The following is a 25,856-nucleotide window of genomic DNA, read 5'->3' as shown; positions in this document are numbered from 1 at the left end:
TACCTAGCTAGAGCCCAGAGAAAGAGCATTGCATTGTGGGTTTTGTCGTCCACTTAAGCTGCAACAGATTTCCACATTGATTATTACATTGCCACCAACCTTGTTATAACGACAAAATCAAACATATGTTCACAATTTCTTTCTTCATATATTAGTCTTATTTAACACTGTTAATCATAGGAATTAGTGCTTTGGGGTGGATTATCCCTTTAAGACTTACATGAAAATACTAACAAAAATTCAATGGTGGACAACAACCATACACACATTGTACTACTATGGTTTGGATTCTATTCATTCAAATAACAGTTTCAGACTTCCTAAATTAAGTTAAAGGGATACTTCAGGATTTTGGCAATAAAGCCCTTTATCTACTTCCCCAGAGTCAGATGAACTCGTGGATACCCATGTTTCTGCGTGCAGTTTGATAGAAGTTGCTAACTAGAGTTAGCGCATAGCATGCTAGTAGATACCATAGACTTCCAGTCATTGCGCTAACGCTAGTTATCACTGGCTCGCGATACTACCTCTAACTTCCTTATACTGGATGCAGAGACAAAAATGTTATCCATGAGTTCATCTGCCTCTGGGGAAGTAGATAGAGGGCTTCATTGCCAAAATCCTGAAGTATCCCTTTAATTCCTTTTAGGGAGACCCACTTGCACCCACTCAAACTGCCAATCTCCCCCCCTTGGAATTCAGACAGTGAAATACCCTAACAACCAATCAAAACAGCAAGTAAACAGAGAAACACAAATCCAAATTGACTGCAACAGCTAGACAAAGTGGGCACCTTTCCTAGCAAATAGAAAAGCCCCAAACCATCATTTACCAGCACTACGATTTCCTGACTGTCCTGTCCAAACGTGGATTCTATGATATTATCTGTATTCATAACAAGCTTCCCAAGTGTTGTTTGTGATAAGGTTACTAGGCTTTAGGTACTTTCCCCTAACTAATACTAGTCCCCTGTAGCTCAGTTGGTAGAGCATGGCGCTTGCAACGCCAGGGTTGTGGGTTCGTTTCCCAGGGGGGGCCAGTATGAAAATGTATGCACTCACTAACTGTAAGTCGCTCTGGATACGAGTGTCTGCTAAATAATCTCTTTGGCTTTGAAGAACTAGGGTAAAAAAATCATTTCAAAATGGCACACAACAACTTGAGTCAAAACAACTTGACAGTACCAATGCTTAAGACATCATAAGCAAATGTATGTGGGAAGAAAGCTACAACTCATTTGTACATCTTGCAATATTATAAGGCAAATATTTGAATCAGCTGGCAGTCAGTATCCCTCATAATGTGGAGAAAGACAAGACTATAAGATAGACTATGTAAATCATCACTTTGGTCCTAAAGTAATTACTTTAAAAGAAATGCTATTAACAGATACCAGCAAAGTACTCAAAAGCCTTTACCCTGCTGAAACCATGGCACCAAACAATTCCTATAAGGACATAAGGCTTTGTGATTGAAAGACCACATTAGCTACAATAGTTATGGAATAATATATATAATAACATATGCTATTACAAAGTGGTTGAAAAAGGCAATGCGGATTGATGCAAGCTGATTCCAGTTCTGTGGTTGTGTTTTGGATATGATTCATGTAAAACTGGAGGTTTAAGACCATCTTAAAATGTGCCTTGTTTTATTTTAATGGATTGGGGAGCTACGCTCCATAAGGACTCAGGTGAGTCGGATTCCCAGCACCTGCTCCAACTCCTGTCTTCTCTGCTGCACCTAAGACACAGAAATACATGTATATATTTAAAGGGATAGTTCACCCAAATTACAAAATGACATTGTTTGCTTTCCCTGTTAACAGTCTGTGGACAAGGTATGACAGCAATCCGTGCTTTGGTTTCGTTTCCTTGGTACCGTTTCTAAATGCTAACATTTTAGCATTCGTGACACAAATCCCATTCAAGTCATGGTACCCATATTACCCTTTTTCACACATCATATTGAAATCATCTAAGTGACTTTGTTGAGCGTCACAATTAATTTTAGATACTTTTGGATGATTTGGATATGAAAAATGCTAATATTAGGTACCATGACTTGAATGGGATTTGTGCCACAAATGCTAAAACGTTTGCATTTGGAAACAGTGCCAGGAAAATAAAACCGAAGCATGGATTGCGGTCATACCTTGTCCATAGACTGCTTACAGGGTAAGGAAATCAATGTGTAATTGTGTAATTTGGGTGAACTATCCCTTTAACAGTGAAACGGCATGGTAAGCATTCCTTTATAAATGTCGACCAGCCCTCCATACATAAAAACAACCTAAAAGTATTCATACAGGTGTGTCAACCTTGTTCCCTTTTAGTGATAGACCAATACAGAGTGCACTGCACAGATCCAACAAATATAGCCCTAATGAAAAGTATTGAGACCCATCCCATGGTGCTGGATGCCTACCTTAGAGTAGACGTATCGGCCCACAGCTTCTGGTACCCAGGGGGCCTGGTAAAACTCTGTCCTCCTCTCCTCTTCTGGGTTGCCTGCCACGTCCGTCATCAACTGAGAAACAACAATAATTTACAGGTAAGTGTACAATACTTCAATAAGTTGGTCCACCATCTCAATCTCCTCTACACAACACGAGAAGAGGATATGTATTTGTGTACATCACATTCAAGGCAATGGATTCCTATACATACATTTTATTAAGTAGGACAGATACACAAGTCGTTGGATTTACATAGTGAAAATATTTGGCTATGGAAGTGTGCGGAAAGAACCAAAGAGAGGGAGGGAAGGGAGCAGCATTTTGGAATGGAATGCAGCCCTTTATGCCAAGCTATTTACAGTCAGTCAGTACCTTGAGGTCTCGACTCTGGGACTTGAGCCAGTCCTGGATGAAGTCCTGTGGGTTGTTGCTGAAGCTCAACATGAAGTCTCTCTGGGTCTTAAGCTGGTTGATAGACTCTATGGTCTCGTGGATCTGTGAAGAGCCGAGTGAGGACATGCCTGATGAGATACTACAAATGAAGACATGAAGAGCTGTATGTTTTTATAGTTGAATTGGAAAGGCCAGCACTAATAAGCCTGGACCCAGATATGTTTATGCCGTCTTGCCAACTGTCTTGGCTATACAGCACAATCATATCTGGGACCAGGCTAAGCACTAGCCATGTTGATTCAATGACTTCATCTATCACCTAATAAGAGAAATGGCCAGATGCTCAAACATTGCACTTCAAACTAAGACCTGAGCAAGAGAGGCTCTCCCAATTTACGAAGATATCTACTCACTAGTTCTGTCATGGAAGTTTTATTAGTGAAAGTATTGATTAGTCAATTCAATCGACCTTCATCTCCAGGGTAGCGATCTCCTGCTGATTGGTAGTTGAGGACAGGAAACCATTCATCTGGGCCTTCAGAGGATCATCCACCTCCACGTCAATGTCGTAGCACGCCGTCTTCTTCTGGTCATTCGGGTCAACGCTACAGAGGTGAGCATAGAACAGAGAAGTATTAATATGACAGTCATGATCGGTTTTAAGAGATGAACATAGAAAAATCCCTTTAAAAAGATTACTGTACATTAATGATTAAATACAGATGTAAGAAATGGTATCCCAGATTTTGACGTGACTATGATATTACTAAGCTATAGTAATAAACTATGAATATGGGTTTAGGAACACTTCCAATAGGGCCCGATTCCAATAAGTATTAGATATCAGTATGGGGGCCACAACAAGAAAACAGCTTGTGGGCCGCAAGTTTGAGATCCCTGGCTTATTCCCATCCATTCCGCTCAGAAGTGTCGATTTGGGATTGGTCAATAGCCACTCATACACACTCAGAGACACACCTGATCATGTGATTGATGATGATGGGGTCAGGATGCTGCAGAAGTCCCGCCAGCTTCATGGGAATCTCAGAGAAACGCATACGTGTGCAGCCTAAAATCTGCAGTTCAGACAAGTTAAAGAGATAGCTAACTTTGTTGAAGTAAAGTTTTGATTTATTTACAAAAAAAACTATATTCATTTAGGACAGGGGTGTCAAACTCATTCCATGGAAGGCAGAGTTTTTGCTGTTTTGTTATTTTCTTTAAATGTGTGCAAAATTATGTTCCGAAATGATCAGTGACCCAGCCCTCAATGGAAAGAGTTTGACACCTGTGCTTTAGGACAGGTGTACAGTAGCTCTGTAATAGTTCAAACACATGGAACAGCTAGAGGTCCCCGCGTTGAGTTTTGAAAATCCCTGCTTTAGGACAACTTATCACACACATTCTACCAACGTAAATGGACCCTACGTAGGAGTTTCTTTCATTGTGGATTTATTGTTTGCTGATATTTCTGCATGTTTGTGTTGTATTTATGCCAAATTAAGTTGACAACATTTGAGAGCTTTCACAATTGCTCTCTAGGGCTATGTGTCAAGTAATGTTTAAATTACAGTTCACCCCAAAAAACACATTTTGTCATTGGTTTTTATTCCACAAAAGTCTAAATTCGAGCTATAATCTATTTAGGATTGTGTGGTTTTGTCGATTATGCTATATCTACATTAAGATAATTCTGCAGGCCTCAAAAACATTGGCGACATCCAATTCAACACTGACAATGTTCAATTTTGAGATGAATTATCCCTTTAAGCCTTGAGGCCCTTTGCTCCACTAGTTGCAATCATGAATAAGTAAGTCATCCCTTTACGCCTTAAAGGCTTGTTTGGGATTGCACCTGTCTGAAGTAGCGGTTGCAGTTGATGTACTCCTTCTCGTGGCTGTCCTGCAGCTTGTTGTTCTTGATGTAAAGCCACAGCGCCTGCATGATGCTGGCCCGTGTCTGGGTGTGTACACCTAGCAGCCGGGCCAGTCTCGGGTCCAGCTTGTACTGTGGGGGCTGTGTGAAGAGGAGGTGGTGGAAGAAGAGGTGTAAGGGGGGAGCAGGAAAGATGCAGAGGAGAAGAAAAAGGAGAGAGGCAGGGGGATGAAGGCTTCTAGGTCAATATAGCCAATTGGAGAACAGATAAACACACTCCCCATCACATCGTCTCTGTGGGTTACTGGACATTTAAACATCACTATTCCACCCTCAAAATCAACATGCAGATATAAAACATGTTTGGAAGTATAGTATTGCAAATGTGGTATTGCCAGTTTGGCTTAAAAATCGGCACGCCTCCACTTCCCTAAAATGAAATACATATTGCGAAAGGGTTGACACATCTGTCATGCATCCTTCAGTTGACCTTCCCCCATATCTATTATCAGGATCAGGATCAGGATCATGTACATTACGGAACGCAACGGAAAATCTTTTAAAAACACTTTGCAACGGAAAACAAAAATGAGTGTTTCTTATTGGACAGTTAGTCCCTCCCTGTTTCAGTCAGTTTTCTTCTGTTTGGTGCCTAATTAATAATAATTATTGATTGGATTTATATAGCACTTTTCTACCAACTGAGGTACTCAAAGCACTTTACATACAGTGGGGAAAAAAAGTATTTAGTCAGCCACCAATTGCAAATTATGGTGGAAAATAAGTATTTGGTCAATAACAAAAGTTTCTCAATACTTTGTTATATACCCTTTGTTGGCAATGACACAGGTCAAACGTTTTCTGTAAGTCTTCACAAGGTTTTCACACACTGTTGCTGGTATTTTGGCCCATTCCTCCATGCAGATCTCCTCTAGAGCAGTGATGTTTTGGGGCTGTCGCTGGGCAACACAGACTTTCAACTCCCTCCAAAGATTTTCTATGGGGTTGAGATCTGGAGACTGGCTAGGCCACTCCAGGACCTTGAAATGCTTCTTACGAAGCCACTCCTTCGTTGCCCGGGCGGTGTGTTTGGGATCATTGTCATGCTGAAAGACCCAGCCACGTTTCATCTTCAATGCCCTTGCTGATGGAAGGAGGTTTTCACTCAGAATCTCACGATACATGGCCCCATTCATTCTTTCCTTTACACGGATCTGTCGTCCTGGTCCCTTTGCAGAAAAACAGCCCCCAAGCATGATGTTTCCACCCCCATGCTTCACAGTAGGTATGGTGTTCTTTGGATGCAACTCAGCATTCTTTGTCCTCCAAACACGACGAGTTGAGTTTTTACCAAAAAGTTCTATTTTGGTTTCATCTGACCATATGACATTCTCCCAATCCTCTTCTGGATCATCCAAATGCACTCTAGCAAACTTCAGACGGGCCTGGACATGTACTGGCTTAAGCAGGGGGACACGTCTGGCACTGCAGGATTTGATTCCCTGGCGGCGTAGTGTGTTACTGATGGTAGGCTTTGTTACTTTGGTCCCAGCTCTATGCCGGTAATTCACTAGGTCCCCCCGTGTGGTTCTGGGATTTTTGCTCACCGTTCTTGTGATCATTTTGACCCCACGGGGTGAGATCTTGCGTGGAGCCCCAGATCGAGGGAGATTATCAGTGGTCTTGTATGTCTTGTATGTCTTCCATTTCCTAATAATTGCTCCCACAGTTGATTTCTTCAAACCAAGCTGCTTACCTATTGCAGATTCAGTCTTCCCAGCCTGGTGCAGGTCTACAATTTTGTTTCTGGTGTCCTTTGACAGCTCTTTGGTCTTGGCCATAGTGGAGTTTGGAGTGTGACTGTTTGAGGTTGTGGACAGGTGTCTTTTATACTGATAACAAGTTCAAACAGGTGCCATTAATACAGGTAACGAGTGGAGGACAGAGGAGCCTCTTAAAGAATAAGTTACAGGTCTGTGAGAGCCAGAAATCTTGCTTGTTTGTAGGTGACCAAATACTTATTTTCCACCATAATTTGCAAATAAATTCATAAAAAATCCTACAATGTGATTTTCTGGATTTTTTCTTCTCATTTTGTCTTTCATAGTTGACGTGTACCTATGATGAAAATGACAGGCCTCGCTCATCTTTTTAAGTGGGAGAACTTGCACAATTGGTGGCTGACTAAATACTTTTTTCCCCCACTGTAGTTGGGGGAAACTCACCTCATTCACCACCAATGTGTAGCACCCACCTGGGTGATGCACGGCGACCATTTTTGTGCCAGAACGCTCACCACACATCAGCAATCAGGTGGAGAGGTGAGGGAGTGATATGCCAATTAGGAATGGGGGGGATGATTAGGTGGCCATGATGGGAATTTAGCCATGACGCTGGGGTTAACACCCCTACTCTTACGATAAGTGCCACTGGATTTTTAACGACCACAGGGAGTCAGGACAGCCGTTTAACGTCCCATCCAAAAGACGGCACCCTACATAGGGCAATGTCCCCTTCACTGCTCTGGGGCATTTGGATCTCCTTAGACTAGAGGCCCTCCAACACCTCTTCCAGCAGCATCTGGTCTCCAATCCAGGGAAGTACCAGGACCGACCCTGCTTAGGTTCAGAGGCGAACCAGTAGTGGGATACAGGGTGGTATGCTGCTGGCAAACATGACCCTGATAACGTCTGAGTGACTACGTAGTAATAACAGTCAAAACATACATCACAATTCTATGAACAAAGTTGCCATCACCCTGTTAAGTTAGCTCCTGTATGCCAAAGGGGCACATGGACAGAGTGCATTAGTGGATTAACAATACTAAAACTTTACCAGATTCTTCGTAAACATTTGTCCTTTCTAGCATGTGATATTTCACCATAGCTACTTTGGTTTATTGGCACTATAATGTCTAAGTGTTACCATGCCGTATTACAGCACAGATGCACAGCGCAGTTCTGTTCAGCAGTGGGAAGGATGTGCTACACACCGCCTACAGTTGGTGAGCTGCGGAGGAGCAAGGGATGAGTGTAGGCAGACAGGCTCCACTGGCTCCGCCTCTGATTATACACATCTCTTGCTTCCCCATAGCTAACCAGTCACCACCAGCCTTCTATTTAGCTACCCTTTGCCTGGTTAAGAAACACAAGCTGCTTTACAAAATTAAAAACAATAGCAGCATTGAGATTAATAGTTTAACAGTCTAGCTATGTTTTTCTCTCCCTCGCGTATAGAAAAGTAGGCTGGCATTGAATTTGTTGTCTCGCTCAACCCTCCCACTTACCACACTGCATTTCATAGCCAGGTTCTGTAGCCAAGTCGCCCTCTTTTCCTCAGAGAAAACGGCTTGATTCTAGCCCTTACCATTCAGATGATATGACCAATAATACCGTCGCTACGTGTTTTCTTTCTATCGCGCATTGGCGGGTCACATTTACATTCATAAAGCATATAGCGGGCCGTTCTAAAACTAGTCCACTTGCGGACTGGACCGTTAACCATTTGTTTAGGATACACCTTGTTCAGTCATGTTGTTCTCATTAGCTAGCTATAAATCAAATGTTATTTGTCACATGCGCCGAATACAACAGGTAACTTACTGTGAAATGCTTACTTACAAGCCCTTAACCAACAACGCAGTTAAGAAAATAGAGTTAAGAAAATATTTACTAAATAAACTTAAAATAAAACTTCAGAAAAAAGTTACACAATAAAATAACAATAATGAGGCTAAATACAGGGGATACCAGTACCGAGTCAATGTGCGGGGGTACAGGTTAGTTGAGGTAATTTGTACATGTACACTACCGGTCAAAAGTTTTAGAACACCTACTCATATTCAAGGGTTCTTTATTTTTACTAATTTCTACATTGTAGAATAATAGTGAAGACATCAAAACTATGAAATAACACATATGGAATCATGTAGTAACCAAAGAAAGTGTCAAACAAATCAAAATATATTTTATATTTGAAATTCTTCAAATAGCCACCCTTTGCCTTGATGACAGCTTTGCACACTCTTGGCATTCTCTCAACCAGCTTCATGAGGTAGTCACCTGGACTGCATTTCAATTAACAGGTGCCTTCTTAAAAGTGAATTTGTGGAATTTCTTTCCTTCTTAATGCGTTTGAGCCAATCAGTTGTAGGGGGGGTATACAGAAGATAGCCCTATTTGGTAAAAGACCAAGTCCATATTATGGCAAGAACAGCTCAAATAAGCAAAGAGAAACTTTAAGACATGGTCAGTCAATCCGGAAAATTTCAAAAACTTTGAAAGTTTCTTCAAATGCAGTCGCAAAAACCATCAAGCGCTATGATGAAACTGGCTCTCATGTGGACCGCCACAGGAATGGAAGACCCAGAGTTACCTCTGCTGCAGAGGATAAGTTCATTAGAGTTACCAGCCTCAGAAATTGCAGCCCAAATAAATGCTTCAGAGTCCAAGTAACAGACATATCTCAACATCAACTGTTCAGAGGGGACTGTGTGAATCAGGCCTTCATGGTCGAATTGCTGCAAAGAAACCACTACTAAAGGACACCAAGAGACTTGCTTGGGCCAAGAAACATGAGCAATGGATATTAGACCGGTAGAAATGTTGTCCTTTGGAGATTTTTGGTTCCAACCACCGTGTCTTTGTGAGACGCGGTGTGGGTGAACAGATGATCTCCGCATGTGTAGTTCCCACCGTAAAGCATGGAGGAGGATGTGTTACGGTGTGGGGGTGCTTTGCTGGTGACACCGATTTATTTAGAATTCAAGGCACACTTAACCAGCATGGCTACCACAACATTCTGCAGCGATATGCTATCCCATCTGGTTTGGGCTTAGTGGGACTATCATTTGTTTTTCAACAGGACAATGACCCAACACACCTACAGGCTGTGTAAGGGCTATTTGACCAAGAAGGAGAGTGATGAGTGCTGCATCAGATGACCTGGCCTCCACAATCCCCCGACCTCAACCCAATTGAGATGGTTTGGGATGAGTCGGACCGCAGAGTGAAGGAAAAGCAGCCAACAAGTGCTCAGCATATGTGGGAACTACTTCAAGACTGTTGGAAAAGCATTCCAGGTGAAGCTGGTTGACAGAATGCCAAGAGTGTGCAAAGCTGTCATCAAGGCAAAGGGTGGCTACTTTGAAGAATCTCAAATATAAAATATTTTTTGATTTGTTTAACACTTTCTTGGTTACTACATGATTCCATGTGTTATTTCATAGTTTTGATGTCTTCATTATTATTCTACAATGTAGAAAATAGTAAAAATAAAGAAAAACCCTTGAATGAGTAGGTGTTCTAAAACATTTGACTGGTAGTGTAGGTAGGGGTAAAGTGACTACGCATAGATAATAAACAGCGAGTAGCAGCAGTGTAAGCAACCTAGGGCGTGTTCAGCAGGACACAACGTTTTGGAACGTTCAGATAGCAGATTTCTATGTAGAACAAACATGCAAAATATATTTTACCTAAACCCTCAGAGCACTTGAAAAAACAAGTGACCCTCCCCTACCCTCAAAATAATAATTAAAACAAAGTGGATAGCAGAGAACATACCCTCACTTCTTGGACAGTCCACAGCCTTAGATATGCCGTTTTCTTTCTAAACTGTTCTTCGTCCTGTAAGCATTGCATGGCAACACAGGAATTTATTTTTATAGCGCACAAGGCTGCGGGCCAGAAGGTTGTGGGTTCACAGACTACCGTGGACAAGAGTAGGGGTGGAAAGATCTCCTTTATAGTAAAAGCATGCAAATCTATCATCGTATTTGCAGGTCAGAGATTTTTTGTTGTTGCCTTTTATAAACATTTCATGCAATCTTACGTGACTTCACATATTAGCAGAATATTTTTTAAATGCCACACAAATTACAGGCTAAGAATGGACAGAGAGATAGGCCTGTGTTTATATTATCATATTTCTCCAATGCCAAATCAGTGTCTTGTTCGCAAATAATTTAATCTGAGATGTCATTATGAATCTGAGCATGGTACTTTCAAAAGTTAGGCCTACCTTTCCACCCCAGACAGTAGGCCTACCAACGTAGAAAAATGTAAGCTTTAACTGCTGGCTACTCTTCTTCTGTGGCTTAACCCAACGAGAGGTCACAAGTGTTTCCCTAAAAGCTGTCTGGGTGTACAGAAAGTGTATAGCTTAATCAATCGATAGTGATAGAATTAGATTACTTACCAGGCAAAGTCAGCCTCTGAATATCAAAGAAACTGGCTTATTGGGAGGTCAATAACTCTGATAAATACAAAATCAATATATAGCCTTATAAGCAACTAATTCTAAAACACTGAGAAATACAGTGGCTTATGAAAGTATTCACACCCCCCCCCCCCCCATTTTTCCTATTTTGTTGCCATACAACCTGGAATTAAATTAGATTTTTTGGGGGGGGTTTGTATCATTTGATTTACACAACATGCCTACCACTTGGAAGATGCAAAATATTTTTTATTGTGAAACAAACAAGAAATAAGACAAAAAAAACAGAACTTGAGCGTGCATAACTATTCACCCCCCAAAAGTCAATACTTTGTAGAGCCACCTTTTGCAGCAATTGCAGCTGCAAGTCTCTTGGGGTATGTCTCTATAAGCTTGGCACATCTAGCCACTGGGATTTGTGCCCATTCAAGGCAAAACTGCTCCAGCTCCTTCAAGTTGGATGGGTTCCGCTGGTGTACAGCAATCTTTAAGTCATACCACAGATTCTCAATTGAATTGAGGTCTGGGCTTTGACTAGGTCTTTCCAAGACATTTAAATGTTTCCCCTTAAACCACTCAAGTGTTGCTTTAGCAGTATGCTTAGGGTCATTGTTCTGCTGGAACGTGAACCTCAGTCCCAGTCTCAAATCTCTGGAAGCCTGAAACAGGTTTCCCTCAAGAATTGTATTTAGCTCCATCCATCATTCCTTCAATTCTGACCAGTTTCCCAGTCCCTGCCGATGAAAAACATCCCCACAGCATGATGCTGCGACCACCATGCTTCACTGTGGGGATGGTGTTCTTGGGGTGATGAGAGGTGTTGGGTTTGCGCCAGACATTTTCCTTGATGGCCAAAAAGCTCAATTTTAGTCTCATCTGACCAGAGTACATTCTTCCATATGTTTGGGGAGTCTCCCACATGCCTTTTGGCAAACACCAAACATGTTTGCTTATTTTTTTCTTTAAGCAATGGCTTTTTTCTGGCCACGTAAAGCCCAGCTCTGTGGAGTGTACGGCTTAAAGTGGTCCTATGGACAGATACTCCAATCTCCGCTGTGGAGCTTTGCAGCTCCTTCAGGGTTATCTTTGGTCTTTTTGTTGCCTCTCTGATTAATGCCCTCCTTGCCTGGTCCATGAGTTTTGGTGGGCGGCCCTCTCTTGGCAGGTTTGTTGTGGAACAAGCTCCCCCACATCAGCGGAGTCACTGACAACCTTCCGGAGACACTTGAAACCCTACCTCTTTAAGGAATACCTGGAATAGTATAAAGCAATCCTTCTTCCCCCACCCCCCCAAAAATAAAAAAAGGTGGTTTTCCCACTGGCTATCATAAGTTGAATGCACCAATTTGTAAGTCGCTCTGGATAAGAGCGTCTGCTAAATGATGTAAATGTAAATGTGCCATATACTTTCATTTTAATTTTTTTTATAATGGATTTAATGGTGCTCTGTGGGATGTTCAAAGTTTCTGATATTTTTTTATAACCCAACCCTGATCTGTACTTCTCCACAACTTTGTCCCTGACCTGTTTAGAGAGCTCCTTGGTCTTCATGGTGCCGCTTGCTTGGTGGTGCCCCTTGCTTAGAGGGGTTGCAGACTCTGGGACCTTTCAGAACAGGTATATATATATATATACACATAAACACACACTGAGATCATGTGACAGATCATGTGACACTTAAATAAAGTCCACCTGTGTGCAATCTAACTAATTATGTGACTGCTGAAGGTAATTGGTTGCACCAGATCTTATTTAGGGGCTTCATAGCAAAGGGGGTGAATTCATATGCACACGCCACTTTTCCGTTCTTTATTTTTTATAATTTTTTAAACAAGTTATTTTTTTTATTTCACTTCACCATTTGACTGTTACATGAAATGTACAGGTTGTATTGCAACAAAATAGGAAAAACGCCAAGGGGGATGAATACTTTTGCAAGGCACTGTATAGACACATCATCAATTACATGACCCCTGCCTGGACTATAGGTAAAAACCAAAAAGAACACTAAACCCCAGTGACTCAGACTTGAGCACTTGGACCAAGACTTGAGCACTTGGACATAGGGACTCGTGACGCGACCATTGGTGACTCGGGCTCAAGCACAGGGAACTTGACTCGATTTGGCCTATAGATTCAGTGACTCGACACCATCACTGGGCGAAACGATCATTAGCTCCTGTTCAAAGTCAAATGTCATATTTCTGCTATTGGGAAGAGAATAGGATGTTATGCAGAAAAATATGTTGGTAGGACAAGGCTATGTATGTTTGTGCACATCGAAGTCAGTGATTTATGTTTACTATAGGTTAATGAGGCAATACAAATGTGATGTGACTAAACTGAAAGGGCATTTATATAGTAGACTAATGGCCAACCGTTTGTCATTTTGACAATAACTAGACTAAATCATTATTCAAATGACAAATGTGACTAAGACTTAATATTGACTAAGACTAGACTAAATAAAATAAAAGTGCCAAAATATACACTGGTGTGTGTATACCTGGTGGTCCAGCATTAGGAGCAGGGTGCATTTTACGCTCACGTCCCCTGGTCTCTTCACCTGGAAGCCGTCTGTCTCTTGGGTGGTGGGCATCCTGTGCCACTGAGAAAATACAGAGAGAGTTTAGAACTGTGGGTCGTATTAATTAGGGCAAAAGGTTTTGCAAACTAAATTAAAAACAATTGTTTCTTATTGGACAAGTTTAGCAAGTCCCTCCCCATTTCGGCTTGTTTTATTCCGTTTTGCGCTTATTGAATACAACCCAGAGTCATGTTCATTAGGCACCAAATGGTAAAAGTCGGACTGAAACAGGGAGGGTCTAACTGCACTTGTCAAATAAGAAACACTTATACAATTTCCTTTTTCCGATGCAAAACGTTTTCCGTTGTGTGCCCTAAAGAACATGACAAGGTGCAAAAACAGCACACTGACATCTATTCTTCTTTAGTTTTGTTTAGATTTTCTTCATGCAATTCGTTCTCTATACAAGGACCAACACCATTCGTATGATCAACATGGCTGTGTGCTACATATGTTATTATATTGGTAAATGTTTGACCAACTGAACAGTGATGGCAATTTGAATGCTTGTTCAGGGGTACTATTCTAAAAACATTTTGTTAATGTAGTTGACAAAGTATGTATTGGTGTCCTTCATACCTCCACCAAGTGGTTATCAGGCCCATACAGTTCCTTATCGAGTTCAATGACCAGACTCTTAAAGAAAGACGAAAACTTCCTCTTCTGTTTCCCAGGCTAGGAATAGCATGTGAGGAAAGAATAGAAGGAAAGAAAACAAAATCATTCACACTGTGGTATTTTTTTGTTTTACAGTGTTTTGCTACAGCTGCATTGTTTGGTACTGACCACATCAGGGGGCTGTGGCTGGCGAAAACCTAACATTCTGGAGAAGTTGGCTAAGTTTTTACACCCCCCACCAAAACTCACCCCTGCCAATGACTGTTTGCGCAACATGCCCCCTCTCACCCCTTCCCTCTCTCTCTCCTTCCTACACACGCTCTAACCACTGAGGCAATGGAAAACAAGAAAAAAATCCCCCCCTTTTTTAAATGTGGCTGCAGCCAAGCCATTCATTGGCTGCGTTCCAAATTGCACCATATTCCATATATAGTGCACTACTACGATAGGGCTCTGGTTAAAAGTAGTGCACTATATAGGGAGCCGTTTGGGATGCAGACAATGACTGTCAGCTGGAAGAGGAGAAGTATGAAGGGTGCATGTCTACTCATGGCACGTAACAGAAAGAACGAGCCATGGTTTCAATTCCTTGTTTCGGAGAAAAGGGGAACATGAGAGAAAAACTGAAAAAACATCTGGCTGGGTAGTGTAAGCCAAGGAAACAGGCCAACGGAGTTGGAGAACGCTGAAGTTAAGACACGATAACAGTGCCTAAAATACTTGAGACAGGCTCTGGTAGTAAATTGTCAAAAACATGCATTAGATTCCGATGAAATGGTGGCGGCAAAAACAATAATATTTCTGAGCAGTGAGCATACACTCAACACCATATGTATTTGGATAGTTATGTTAATATGTTGAATTTGGCTCTATGCTCCAGCATTTGGGATTTGAGATCAAATTACCGTTTAGAAATGAAAGCACTATGTACCTAGTCCCCCCCATTTGAAGAAGTTATAAGTATTAGGTCAAATTCACTTATAGTGTATTAAAAGTAGTCAAAAGTTTAGTATTTGGTCCCATATTCCTTGCACACTGTAGCTAGGTTTCCATACAATTGGCGACAGATTTTCATGCGAATATTCTAAATTCTGCATTTAAAATAATATGCAAATTTGTTTCCATCAAACAGACTTTTTGCAGATAAACAGCTGTGCATGATGACGTAGTGTACATAAAAAGGTATTTTGCGCCTACATTTTCATGTACCGAATAAAATACATCTGAAGTTCAATGTGTTTCCATTTTCAACTCTACTGACGGTTTTGTCACAAAAACTTTTGCGAGAAAATGGCATACTTGCCCAATCTGGTTTGACACATGCTCTATAGACAATTTGCTGATAAATAAATAAAAAATACCCTGTCCACTTTATTTTATTTTTTAAATAATTGGCAGCCAAGCACCGATCATCATGTCACCAGCATCTTTCAAATAATAGCCTACCCTCGATATTTATTGGAAATTTGCATAAAAGCTCATTACCGTCCACTTTATCCACCATAAGTTATAAACTTATGAACTTTAAACTTATTTCATCTGCCTATAAAAACTCTGCAACTCCCTATTTTAAATCTCATGACTCCAAGTTTTCCAGCGACATGGTTTCAATATCAATATTTCCGCATAAAAGCATTTCCACCACAATTGTCACATAATCGATTTCACCAACAACAACATTATCCACCAAATTTCCATCAGGCCTGTCATGACTGTTTTTTTTTATGCATCAGGCAAATAACCCGCATGAAATGGTTGTATGGAAATGTGGTTAATGACTACATAAAGCTTGTATCTCTACAAAGTTGTTGGATGCATTTGTAGTTTGTTTTGGTTTCAGATAATATTTTGCCCAATAGGAACTGAATGGTGAATAATGCATTCTCATTTTGGAGTCACTTTTATTGTAAATAAGAATAGAAGATGTTTCTGAACACTCCTATATTAATGTGGATGCTACCATGGCTATGGATAATCATGAAAGAACCATGATGAGTGGTTCTTTCCTAGCCACCGTGCTTCTACATCTATCTGCATTGCTTGCTGTTTGGGGTTTTAGGCTGGGTTTCTGTATAGAACTTTGACATCTGCTGATGTAAAAAGGGCTTTATAAATACATTTGATTGATTGATTGTTTCTCATGGTCAGAGTCTTTAGGTGCCTTTTGGCAAACTCCAAGCGGGCTGTCATGTGCCTTTTACTGAGGAGCGGCTTCTGTCTGGCCACTCTACCATAAAGGCCTAATTGGTGGAGTGCTGCAGAGATGGTTGTCCTATCTCCACAGAGGAACTCTGGAGCCCTGTCAGAGTGACCATCAGGTTCTTGGTCACCTCCCTGACCAAGGCCCTTCTCCCCCGATTGCTCAGTTTGGCCAGGCGGCCAGCTCTAGGAAGAGTCTTGGTGGTTCCAAACGTCTTCCATTTAAGAATGATGGAGGGCACTGTGTTCTTGGGGACCTTCAATGCTGCAGAATTGTTTTGGTACCCTTTCCCAGATCTGTGCCTCGACACAATCCTGTCTCGGAGCTCTACGGACAATTCCTTCGACCTCATGGCTTGGTTTTTGCTGTGACATGCACTGCTAACTGTGCGACCTTTTAAAAACAGTTGTGTGCCTTTCCAAATCATGTCCAATCAATTGAATTTACCACAGGTGGACTCCAATCAAGTTGTAGAAACATCAAGGGTGATCAATGGAAATTGAGTCTCATAGCAAAGGGTCTGAATACTTATGTAAATAAGGTATTTCTGTTTTCTACTTGTAATACATTTCGTAAAATTTCTAAAAACCCGTTTTCCCTTTGTCATTATGGGGTATTGTGTGTAGATTGCTGAGGATATTTTTTTATTTAATCAATTTTAGAATAAGGCTGTAACGTAACAAAATTTGGAAAAAGTCAAGGGGTCTGAATACTTTCCGAAGGCACTGTATAAAGTGCATTAATTTCTAAACGGTTAAAAAGATATGTATGAAAATCCCCTCGAAAAGGTGACATTTTGTAATGTCGACTCATATGAAACATTTGATCTCAAATCCCAAACGCTGGAGCATAGAGACAAATTTTAGCTTCACTGTCCAAATACATACGGTGTTGAGTGTACATCGCAAAAATAAAGTGGTGTTGTTATACAAGTATAACAAACAAGCACTATGGATGCAGTTTTATTCAGGTATCGTTTCCTCTGCTCTAAAAAAAAAATTGTTTTCCCTACATGGTGGATCACAACCAATACCTACTGGCTTGTGACTTACGACTAAGCTTTGGCTAGAAATATTATTTTATTTGTCTTGTGTGGTTTTAGGTAAGTGATGTCACAAGTTTTAGGCCAGCTACCACTGCCATCAGATACACAAACAGACACAGTTGGGTCACTTACATCCTCAAGGAGTTTTCCCTCCACCCTTAGTTCCCAGGATGACACTTTTTCTGCCTCTTCACCTTCTGGCTTGCCGGGTGTGTAGGTGTTGGATATGTAGATCCTCAACTTGCGCTTTTGCTGAGAGGGAGAGGTACACATCACGCAACCTTTTACAAAGAAAGTGTTTCCCATTCCTATACCAATGTCGGGGAGGCCACCCTGCCTGACAGATCTAAAATAATTTTTACAGATCTAGACAGACTAAAAGAATTTGGCATAAACTGGATGCTGCCCTGGATTTTGTTTTGGGAGCCTTTGTATACTGACTGAAAGGGAATCTAAAGGGAAACACTGGAAGACCAAATTATGTTAATTGGTCAATTTATGGTCGTCATTATCTTACAATACCATACATACAAATTAGTTCGAGCTGTACCGTAATGGGCTTTTTGATGGCCTCCTGGATCTCCATGCGTTTGCGTGCGATGGTCTGGTCCAGCTTCCTCTCAAAGGCCAGCAGGTCCATGTAGGCCTCAGACTCTGGAACCAGGTCTCGGATCTGGAACAAGGAGGTTTCAATATGGGAGGGATATGTGTTCTTCCTCCCCAGTCGGGAATAAATGGATCGATCCAGAGCCGTATACTGTATGCATATCTATTTTTCAAGGGGGCAACGTTTATACTCACCCGCTGTGGAAGCACCTTGTCGGCCATCCTGCGCCTTTTGCTGCAAAAACACAAATCGAGACAAAGTGTTAGAGCTTCACGTATCTTTAATGGCATACTGTAAGGCACTTAGAAATGTTGCCTATTCAAACAGCAACACCTTTATGATGATAGCTACACTATTCCACACATGGAAAAGCGAGAGGATTGGGTTGTGTTCATTCAGGCAAAACGTACCAAAATGTTTTGCAACAGAAAACGAGTGTTTCTTATTGGACGACTTCAGATGGTACCTCTACGTTTCAATATGTTTTCTTCCGCTTCGTGCCTATTGAATATGACCATGATGCCTGTTCAGGCTCACAACTCTTGGACCCAAAGGCTTGCACTTATCACAACTGAATCAACAAAAGCTTTTGTTTTCTTTGATCTAATTAAACTAGCTCCCCCTTCCTTAACAAGTAAATCAAATTATTCAGGGCCTTGGAGAGCCTTTCACTTTCAGCCCTTGGTGCGACTCCCTAATCAAGTATCTAATATAAACACTTAACAAAAATATAAAAACGCAACATGTAAAGTGTTGGTCCCATGTTTCATGACCTGAAATAACATATCCCAGAAATTTTCCATATGCATAAACAACTTATAATAAATGTGAACAAATGTACAGTGGGTAAAAAAAGTATTTAGTCAGCCACCAATTGTGCAAGTTCTCCCACTTAAAAAGATGAGAGAGGCCTGTAATTTTCATCATAGGTACACGTCAACTATGACAGACAAATTGAGAAGAAAAAAAAAATCTAGAAAATCACATTGTAGGATTTATGAATTTATTTGCAAATTATGGTGGAAAATAAGTATTTGGTCAATAACAAACAAGCAAGATTTCTGGCTCTCACAGACCTGTAACTTCTTCTTTAAGAGGCTCCTCTGTCCTCCACTCGTTACCTGTATTAATGGCACCTGTTTGAACTTGTTATCAGTATAAAAGACACCTGTCCACAACCTCAAACAGTCACACTCCAAACTCCACTATGGCCAAGACCAAAGAGCTGTCAACGGACACCAGAAACAAAATTGTAGACCTGCACCAGGCTGGGAAGACTGAATCTGCAATAGGTAAGCAGCTTGGTTGAAGAAATCAACTGTGGGAGCAATTATTAGGAAATGGAAGACATACAAGACCACTGATAATCTCCCTCGATCGCAAGATCTCACCCCGTGGGGTCAAAATGATCACAAGAACGGTGAGCAAAAATCCCAGAACCACACGGGGGGACCTAGTGAATGACCTGCAGAGAGCTGGGACCAAAGTAACAAAGCCTACCATCAGTAACACACTACGCCGCCAGGGACTCAAATCCTGCAGTGCTAGACGTGTCCCCCTGCTTAAGCCAGTACATGTCCAGGCCCGTCTGAAGTTTGCTAGAGTGCATTTGGATGATCCAGAAGAGGATTGGGAGAATGTCATATGGTCAGATGAAACCAAAATAGAACTTTTTGGTAAAAAACTCAACTCGTCGTGTTTGGAGGACAAAGAATGCTGAGTTGCATCCAAAGAACAACATACCTACTGTGAAGCATGGGGGTGGAAACATCATGCTTTGGGGCTGTTTTTCTGCAAAGGGACCAGGACGACTGGTCCGTGTAAAGGAAAGAATGAATGGGGCCATGTATCGTGAGATTTTGAGTGAAAACCTCCTTCCATCAGCAAGGGCATTGAAGATGAAACGTGGCTGGGTCTTTCAGCATGACAATGATCCCAAACACACCGCCCGGGCAACGAAGGAGTGGCTTCGTAAGAAGCATTTCAAGGTCCTGGAGTGGCCTAGCCAGTCTCCAGATCTCAACCCCATAGAAAATCTTTGGAGGGAGTTGAAAGTCCGTGTTGCTCAGCGACAGCCCTAAAACATCACTGCTCTAGAGGAGATCTGCATGGAGGAATGGGCCAAAATACCAGCAACAGTGTGTGAAAACCTTGTGAAGACTTACAGAAAACGTTTGACCTGTGTCATTGCCAACAAAGGGTATATAACAAAGTATTGAGAAACTTTTGTTATTGACCAAATACTTATTTTCCACCATAATTTGCAAATAAATTCATTAAAAATCCTACAATGTGATTTTCTGGAAAAAATTCTCTCATTTCGTCTGTCATAGCTGACGTGTACCTATGATGAAAATTACAGGCGCCTCTCATCTTTTTAAGTGGGAGAACTTGCACAATTGGTGGCTGACTAAATACTTTTTCCCCCCCCCACTGTATTTAGAACCCTATTAGTGAGCATTTCTCCTTTGCCAAGATAATCCATCCACCTGACAGGTGTGGCATATCAAGAAGCTGATTAAACAGTATGATCAATACACAGGTGCACCTTGTGCTGGGAAGAATAAAAGGCCACTAAAATGTGCAGTTGTCACACAATGCCACAGATGTCTCAAGTTGAGGGAGCGTGCAATTGGAATGATGACTGCAGGAATGTCCACCAGAGCTGTTGGCAGAGAATTGAATGTTCATTTCTTTACCATAAACCGCCTCCAACGTCGTTTTAGAGAATTTGGACGTACGTCCAACTGACCTCACAACTGCAGACCACGTGTAACCACGCCAGCCCAGGACCGCCACACCGGCTTCTTCCCCTGCGGGATCGTCTGAGACCAGCCACCCAGACGAAATTGAGGAGTATCACTGTCTGTAATAAAGCCCTTTAGATTAGGGCCTAATGAATTTATTTCAATTGACTGATTTCCTTATATGAACTGTAAAGTATTAAGTAAAATCTCTTAAACACACAAGACCCTTGTTGTAGATCAAAATGATAGAAATAACCACCAGGCATCCGTCCTCCCGAACATTTACAAGCAGATGACGTCATTCTGTTTTGAGGTTAAAAAAAGATGCCCTTGTCCACGTGGCTCTGTCTGGCAGTGGGGCATGGTCATGGGACGTCGTCTTTGGTTAAGGTTTCTTTGTTTTTAACTCCTCTGTGCACTCTTTCTGTGCAGCAGAATGAGTGGAGCAACAGACAGACCATTGACTGTGAGGACGGGGGTACAAAAGAGTCAGTAGTGTCCCTACACCACCATCAAAGACCCTGGAAGATCCCTAAAGGCTGTGAACGTCTGGGGGGGGGTCACGTGTAGCTCTATTGGTTGTGGTTACCAGATGCATTATCGTTGACAGTAGTGCAGTTAGGGTGCATGTCTTCATGACATTAAATATTCAGCATTTGAACTCTGCATCATTCATTCAAAAATAACTTTGCCTGAGAATTCACCAAGAAAGATAACCTGGTATAGACAATGGCCGTGCCCGAATAACCATACTAGCTTTCTAAATAGTAGGCATTTTAGGTATGCAAAATTTCGAACATCGAGTATGCTTTAAATGCCAGGATGTTATACTCACTTTGGCTTTTCATCTAGTAGAATTCGCTGCACACTTTTGAGGAAGAAAATAGTATTTCCAGACTCACGAGTGTCTGACAACAGCTGATAATGAGATAAGGGCACACGTTGTACCCAAATGAACAAATGGCGGGAATCAGCGCAATTTCACATTAGATTATTCATTCTCAGGATGGGTGAGCCTAGTATGTTGATATTTGTTGCTTACTGCATTCATTTTTACTAAACAGTATGTTCTAAATAGTATGTAGTTCGATTAGTAGACAGTGTGTAGTTTTAGTAAGTAAGTAAGTAGTAGGCACGACAGATTACGGACAAGGCCAATGTCTGGCAAGACCAAAAATATTGTTGTACAGCCATAATCCTAAATCATGGTTAATCAATATGCTGTGCAATGGTGCCACACAAATCCCACCACAACAACCCCCATGTCCCCTTTTAAAAACAGGCTGTGGGCCCCCCAGACAGTCCACCCCCTAACTCACCCACGCCTTGGGCCTCCCAGCCCCCCCTGCTGTTGTTGTTGAAGGAATCGCTTTCGGGAGGCGTCCATGGCTGACGGCCCCATTCCTGTGCGTAAGGGCATGTTCCCGCCCCCATAAGAGGGTCCAGGGCCCCCCATTGGCCCCATCGGGATCCCCCTGTTGGGTGGCATACCAGGGTGCTGGAAATGGAAAGCACAGTGGGACAGACAGGGGTTACATTTATGGCAAGCTGACAACTTCCTTCCTAACTGAAGTGATCAATGTTTGTTATGATATCTTTCAAAGAGGAACCATGTATTAGTAATGAAAGTGTAAGTAGCCTAACACGTTATGCATGAACTAACTACATATAGTCATGCATATGGTGGTGATGAAAAAGCTTGCATTTGGGATGACTGTTAACTTGCTAAACACTTGCAAACACGTGATGCATGATTACCTGTATGAAGCTAGCCATAATAAGGACTAGCCACAATAGTGTAATTTGCTGTTGGCCTTCAGAATAAAAGTTCCCAATTGAACGTGATTCAAACAGATCGAAATAGTGGAATCATGCCATATTTGCACTGCATAATGCTAAACAAGGTCAGAATGTTGTTATATAAATTCAACAAAAGACAATTAGTTAATTTGAAATTGCACTGTGGATGTATTAGACTTTAGAATTGCATTGGGGCATACTTATATGCAGTGTACAGCCTAACCTATGGATTGTGCACCCATTAAAAGGGGTATCAGCCTACTCAGTGGCACTCACACAACTGTGTAGAGTTTACACAAATATTAGCGTCTTAGTTCTTATTGTGGGACAAGCTCCCCCACGACGCCAGGACAGTGGAGTCACTGACCACCTTCCGGAGACACTTGAAACCCTACCTCTTTAAGGAATACCTGGAATAGTATAAAAGTAATCCTTCTACACCCCCCTCCCCCACAAGTTGAATGGCTATCATAAGTTGAATGCACCAATTTGTAAGTCGCTCTGGATAAGAGCGTCTGCTAAATGACGTAAATGTAAGTCTCTTGGGGTATGTCTCTATAAACTTGGCACATCTAGCCACTGGGATTTATGCCCAATCTTCAAGGCAAAACTGCTCCAGCTCCTTCAAGTTGGATGGGTTCCACTGGTGTACAGCAATCTTTAAGTCATACCACAGATTCTCAATTGGATTGAGGTCTGGGCTTTGACTAGGCCATTCCAAGACATTTAAATGTTTCCCCTTAAACCACTCGAGTGTTGCTTTAGCAGTATGCTTAGGGTCATTGTCCTGCTGAAGGTGAACATCCATCCCAGTCTCAAATCTCTGGAAGACTGAAACAGGTTTCCCTCAAGAATTTCCCTGTATTTAGCGCCATTCAACATCCCTTCAATTCTGACCAGTTTCCCAGTCCCTGCCGATGAAAAACATCCCCACAGCACGATGCTGCGACCACCATGCTTCACTGTGGGGATGGTGTTCTCGGTGTGATGAGAGGTGTTGGGTTTGCGCCAGACATAGCGTTTTCCTTGATGGCCAAAAAGCTCAATTTTAGTCTCATCTGACCAGAGTACCTTTTTCCATATGTTTGGGGAGTCTCCCACATGCCTTTTGGCAAACACCAAACGTGTTTGCTTATTTATTTCTTTAAGCAATGGCTTTTTTCTGGCCACTCTTCCGTAAAGCCCAGCTCTGTGGAGTGTACAGCTTAAAGTGGTCCTATGGACAGATACTCCTATCTCCACTGTGGAGCTTTGCAGCTCCTTCAGGGTCATCTTTGGTCTCTTTGTTGCCTCTCTGATTAATGCCCTCCTTGCCTGGTCCGTGAGTTTTGGTGGGCAGCCCTCTCTTGGCAGGTTTGTTGTGGTGCCATATTCTTTACATTTTTTAAATAATGGATTTAAATGGTGCTCTGTGGGATGTTCAAAGTTTGATATTTTTTTATAACCCAACCCTGATCTGTACTTCTCCACAACTTTGTCCCTGACCTGTTTGGAGAGCTCCTTGGTCTTCATGGTGCCGCTTGCTTGGTGGTGCCCCTTGCTTTGTGGGGTTGCAGACTCTGGGGCCTTTCAGAACAGGTGTATATATACACTGAGAGCATGTGACAGATCATGTGACACTTAGATTGCACACAGGTGGACTTTATTTAACTAATTGTGTGGCTTCTGAAGGTAACTGGTTTCATCAGATCTTATTTTAGGGGCTTCATAGCAAAGGGGGTGAAAACATATGCACGCACCACTTTTTCGTTATTTATATTTTTATAATTTTTTGAAACAAGTTATTTTTTTCATTTCACTTCACCAATTTGGACTATTTTGTGTATGTCCATTAAATGAACTCCAAATAAAAATCCACTTAAATTACAGGTTGTAATGCAACAAAATAGGAAAAACGCCAAGGGGGATGAATACTTTTGCAAGGCACCGTAAGTATGCCCCAATGCAATTAAAAGTATAATACAGTTAGTGTGATTTTCACTTTAGTGTAAAATGAACTAATTGTCTTTTGTTGAATTTATATAACATTCCAACATGGCTTAGCATTATCTATTCCAAATATGGCATGATTCCACTATTTGTATCCGTTTGAATCATTTTTATTGTGGGACGTTTATTTTGAAGGCGACCGCAAATTACACTAATGTGGCTAACTTCACACAGGTATGATCAACAATTCATTCCGCGGTCCGTTTTTCACTTTCTTGAAATGCGGAAGTTGACAGATGAAATTAAAAGTCAATATACCACAGATGAATAGGGAGAACTAATTAATTTTCTAACTACAGTAACTGCATTGCCAATTGTCTGACATTTACAGCAGTGTCTAGCTAACATTACTAGCTAGTAGTTAGCCAACACTTTTTGTAACATGAGTCATGACTTGTAAAACGCGATAACGTTATACAGTACCCAACTTGTCACTAAATAACATTACTTGCCATATTTTAGCCAATAAAGCAACTATAGCAAAGTTATCACGGTAAATTACATACAATTAGTTACAAGTTAGCCGAGGGGAAACCTCGACAAGTTACCTGATGGTACTGAGGAGTGGCATTCATGGCTCGGAAACCCGAATTCTGTTGGATTCCTGGTATCCTCATTCCACCGCCTGCATGTCCAGCGTTCATGGGGTTAACACTGGGGTTCATCGGAGTACCTGGAAAACCCCCTCTTGAAGTCATTTTCGGAGCTACAAGTGGTGGTAGGTCGCCGTGAAGTTTTCGGTGTAGGGAACAAACCGTCTTGCTGATAGCACACAGGCCAAACGTTTATTCTCCACGCGTGTTGACAGTTGTTTAGCTAGCAACTAACGCCAACAAAAAGATAGCCAGCTGAGCTTAACGTTACTAACGTTAGCTAGCTAATCAGTTCCGGGGTGTTTATTTGCGAGTGACAAACGGTCGTTTACTCCTTCCTACAGACAAAGTGATATGTTTGTCATCCCCTCCCCAAATAGTTGAATTTGTCAGGCCAATTTATATTAATGGTCACAAGAGCATGTTGAAGAGTCTGTCCAATGTCTGAAGATAGAAGTGTGGCGCCGTGTCAACTGCCAGTGCCTCCTCCTACTAGGTAGCTAGCTAGTTGTTGCCCGATTGGCTGAAACCATAGAGAATGATAGAGGCCTCTAGTGTCCAAAAGACCGTATTAGCATGGGTAGCGCCATTGAGGGCTTCCACCATTTTAAATGAAGTCAACTGGGTGGAACCTCCATCTTCATTGGCTGATCCCTCCTGGTGACCCGGTTGGAGTCATGTCCAACCGGGTCATCAGAAGGGATTAGCCAATCGTGAAGAATAAAAT

The 25,856-nt window shown here is 41.7% G+C and overlaps 1 protein-coding gene across 1 annotated transcript; it reads right to left on the bottom strand.

Annotated features, from left to right (window-relative positions):
• Nucleotides 1-691: 691 nt before the first annotated feature.
• On the bottom strand, nt 692-25,635 carry smarcd2 (SWI/SNF related, matrix associated, actin dependent regulator of chromatin, subfamily d, member 2). Its single transcript, XM_041876706.2, has 13 exons — nt 25,085-25,635; nt 22,067-22,245; nt 18,195-18,234; nt 17,944-18,066; nt 17,526-17,645; nt 14,110-14,205; nt 13,450-13,551; nt 4,707-4,868; nt 3,830-3,927; nt 3,321-3,456; nt 2,831-2,953; nt 2,428-2,529; nt 692-1,743 (listed from the first exon to the last, which is right to left on the bottom strand). The coding sequence occupies exons 1-13, from the start codon at nt 25,232-25,234 to the stop codon at nt 1,690-1,692; spliced, it is 1,485 nt and encodes a 494-aa protein (XP_041732640.2). The 5' UTR covers nt 25,235-25,635; the 3' UTR covers nt 692-1,689.
• Nucleotides 25,636-25,856: the final 221 nt, after the last annotated feature.

The sequence above is a fragment of the Coregonus clupeaformis genome, chromosome 1, assembly GCF_020615455.1.
Source record: "Coregonus clupeaformis isolate EN_2021a chromosome 1, ASM2061545v1, whole genome shotgun sequence".
Classification (NCBI taxonomy): domain Eukaryota; kingdom Metazoa; phylum Chordata; class Actinopteri; order Salmoniformes; family Salmonidae; genus Coregonus; species Coregonus clupeaformis.
The sequence above is the reverse complement of the archived record's forward strand: the minus strand, read 5'-3'. Positions and strand labels throughout refer to the sequence as shown.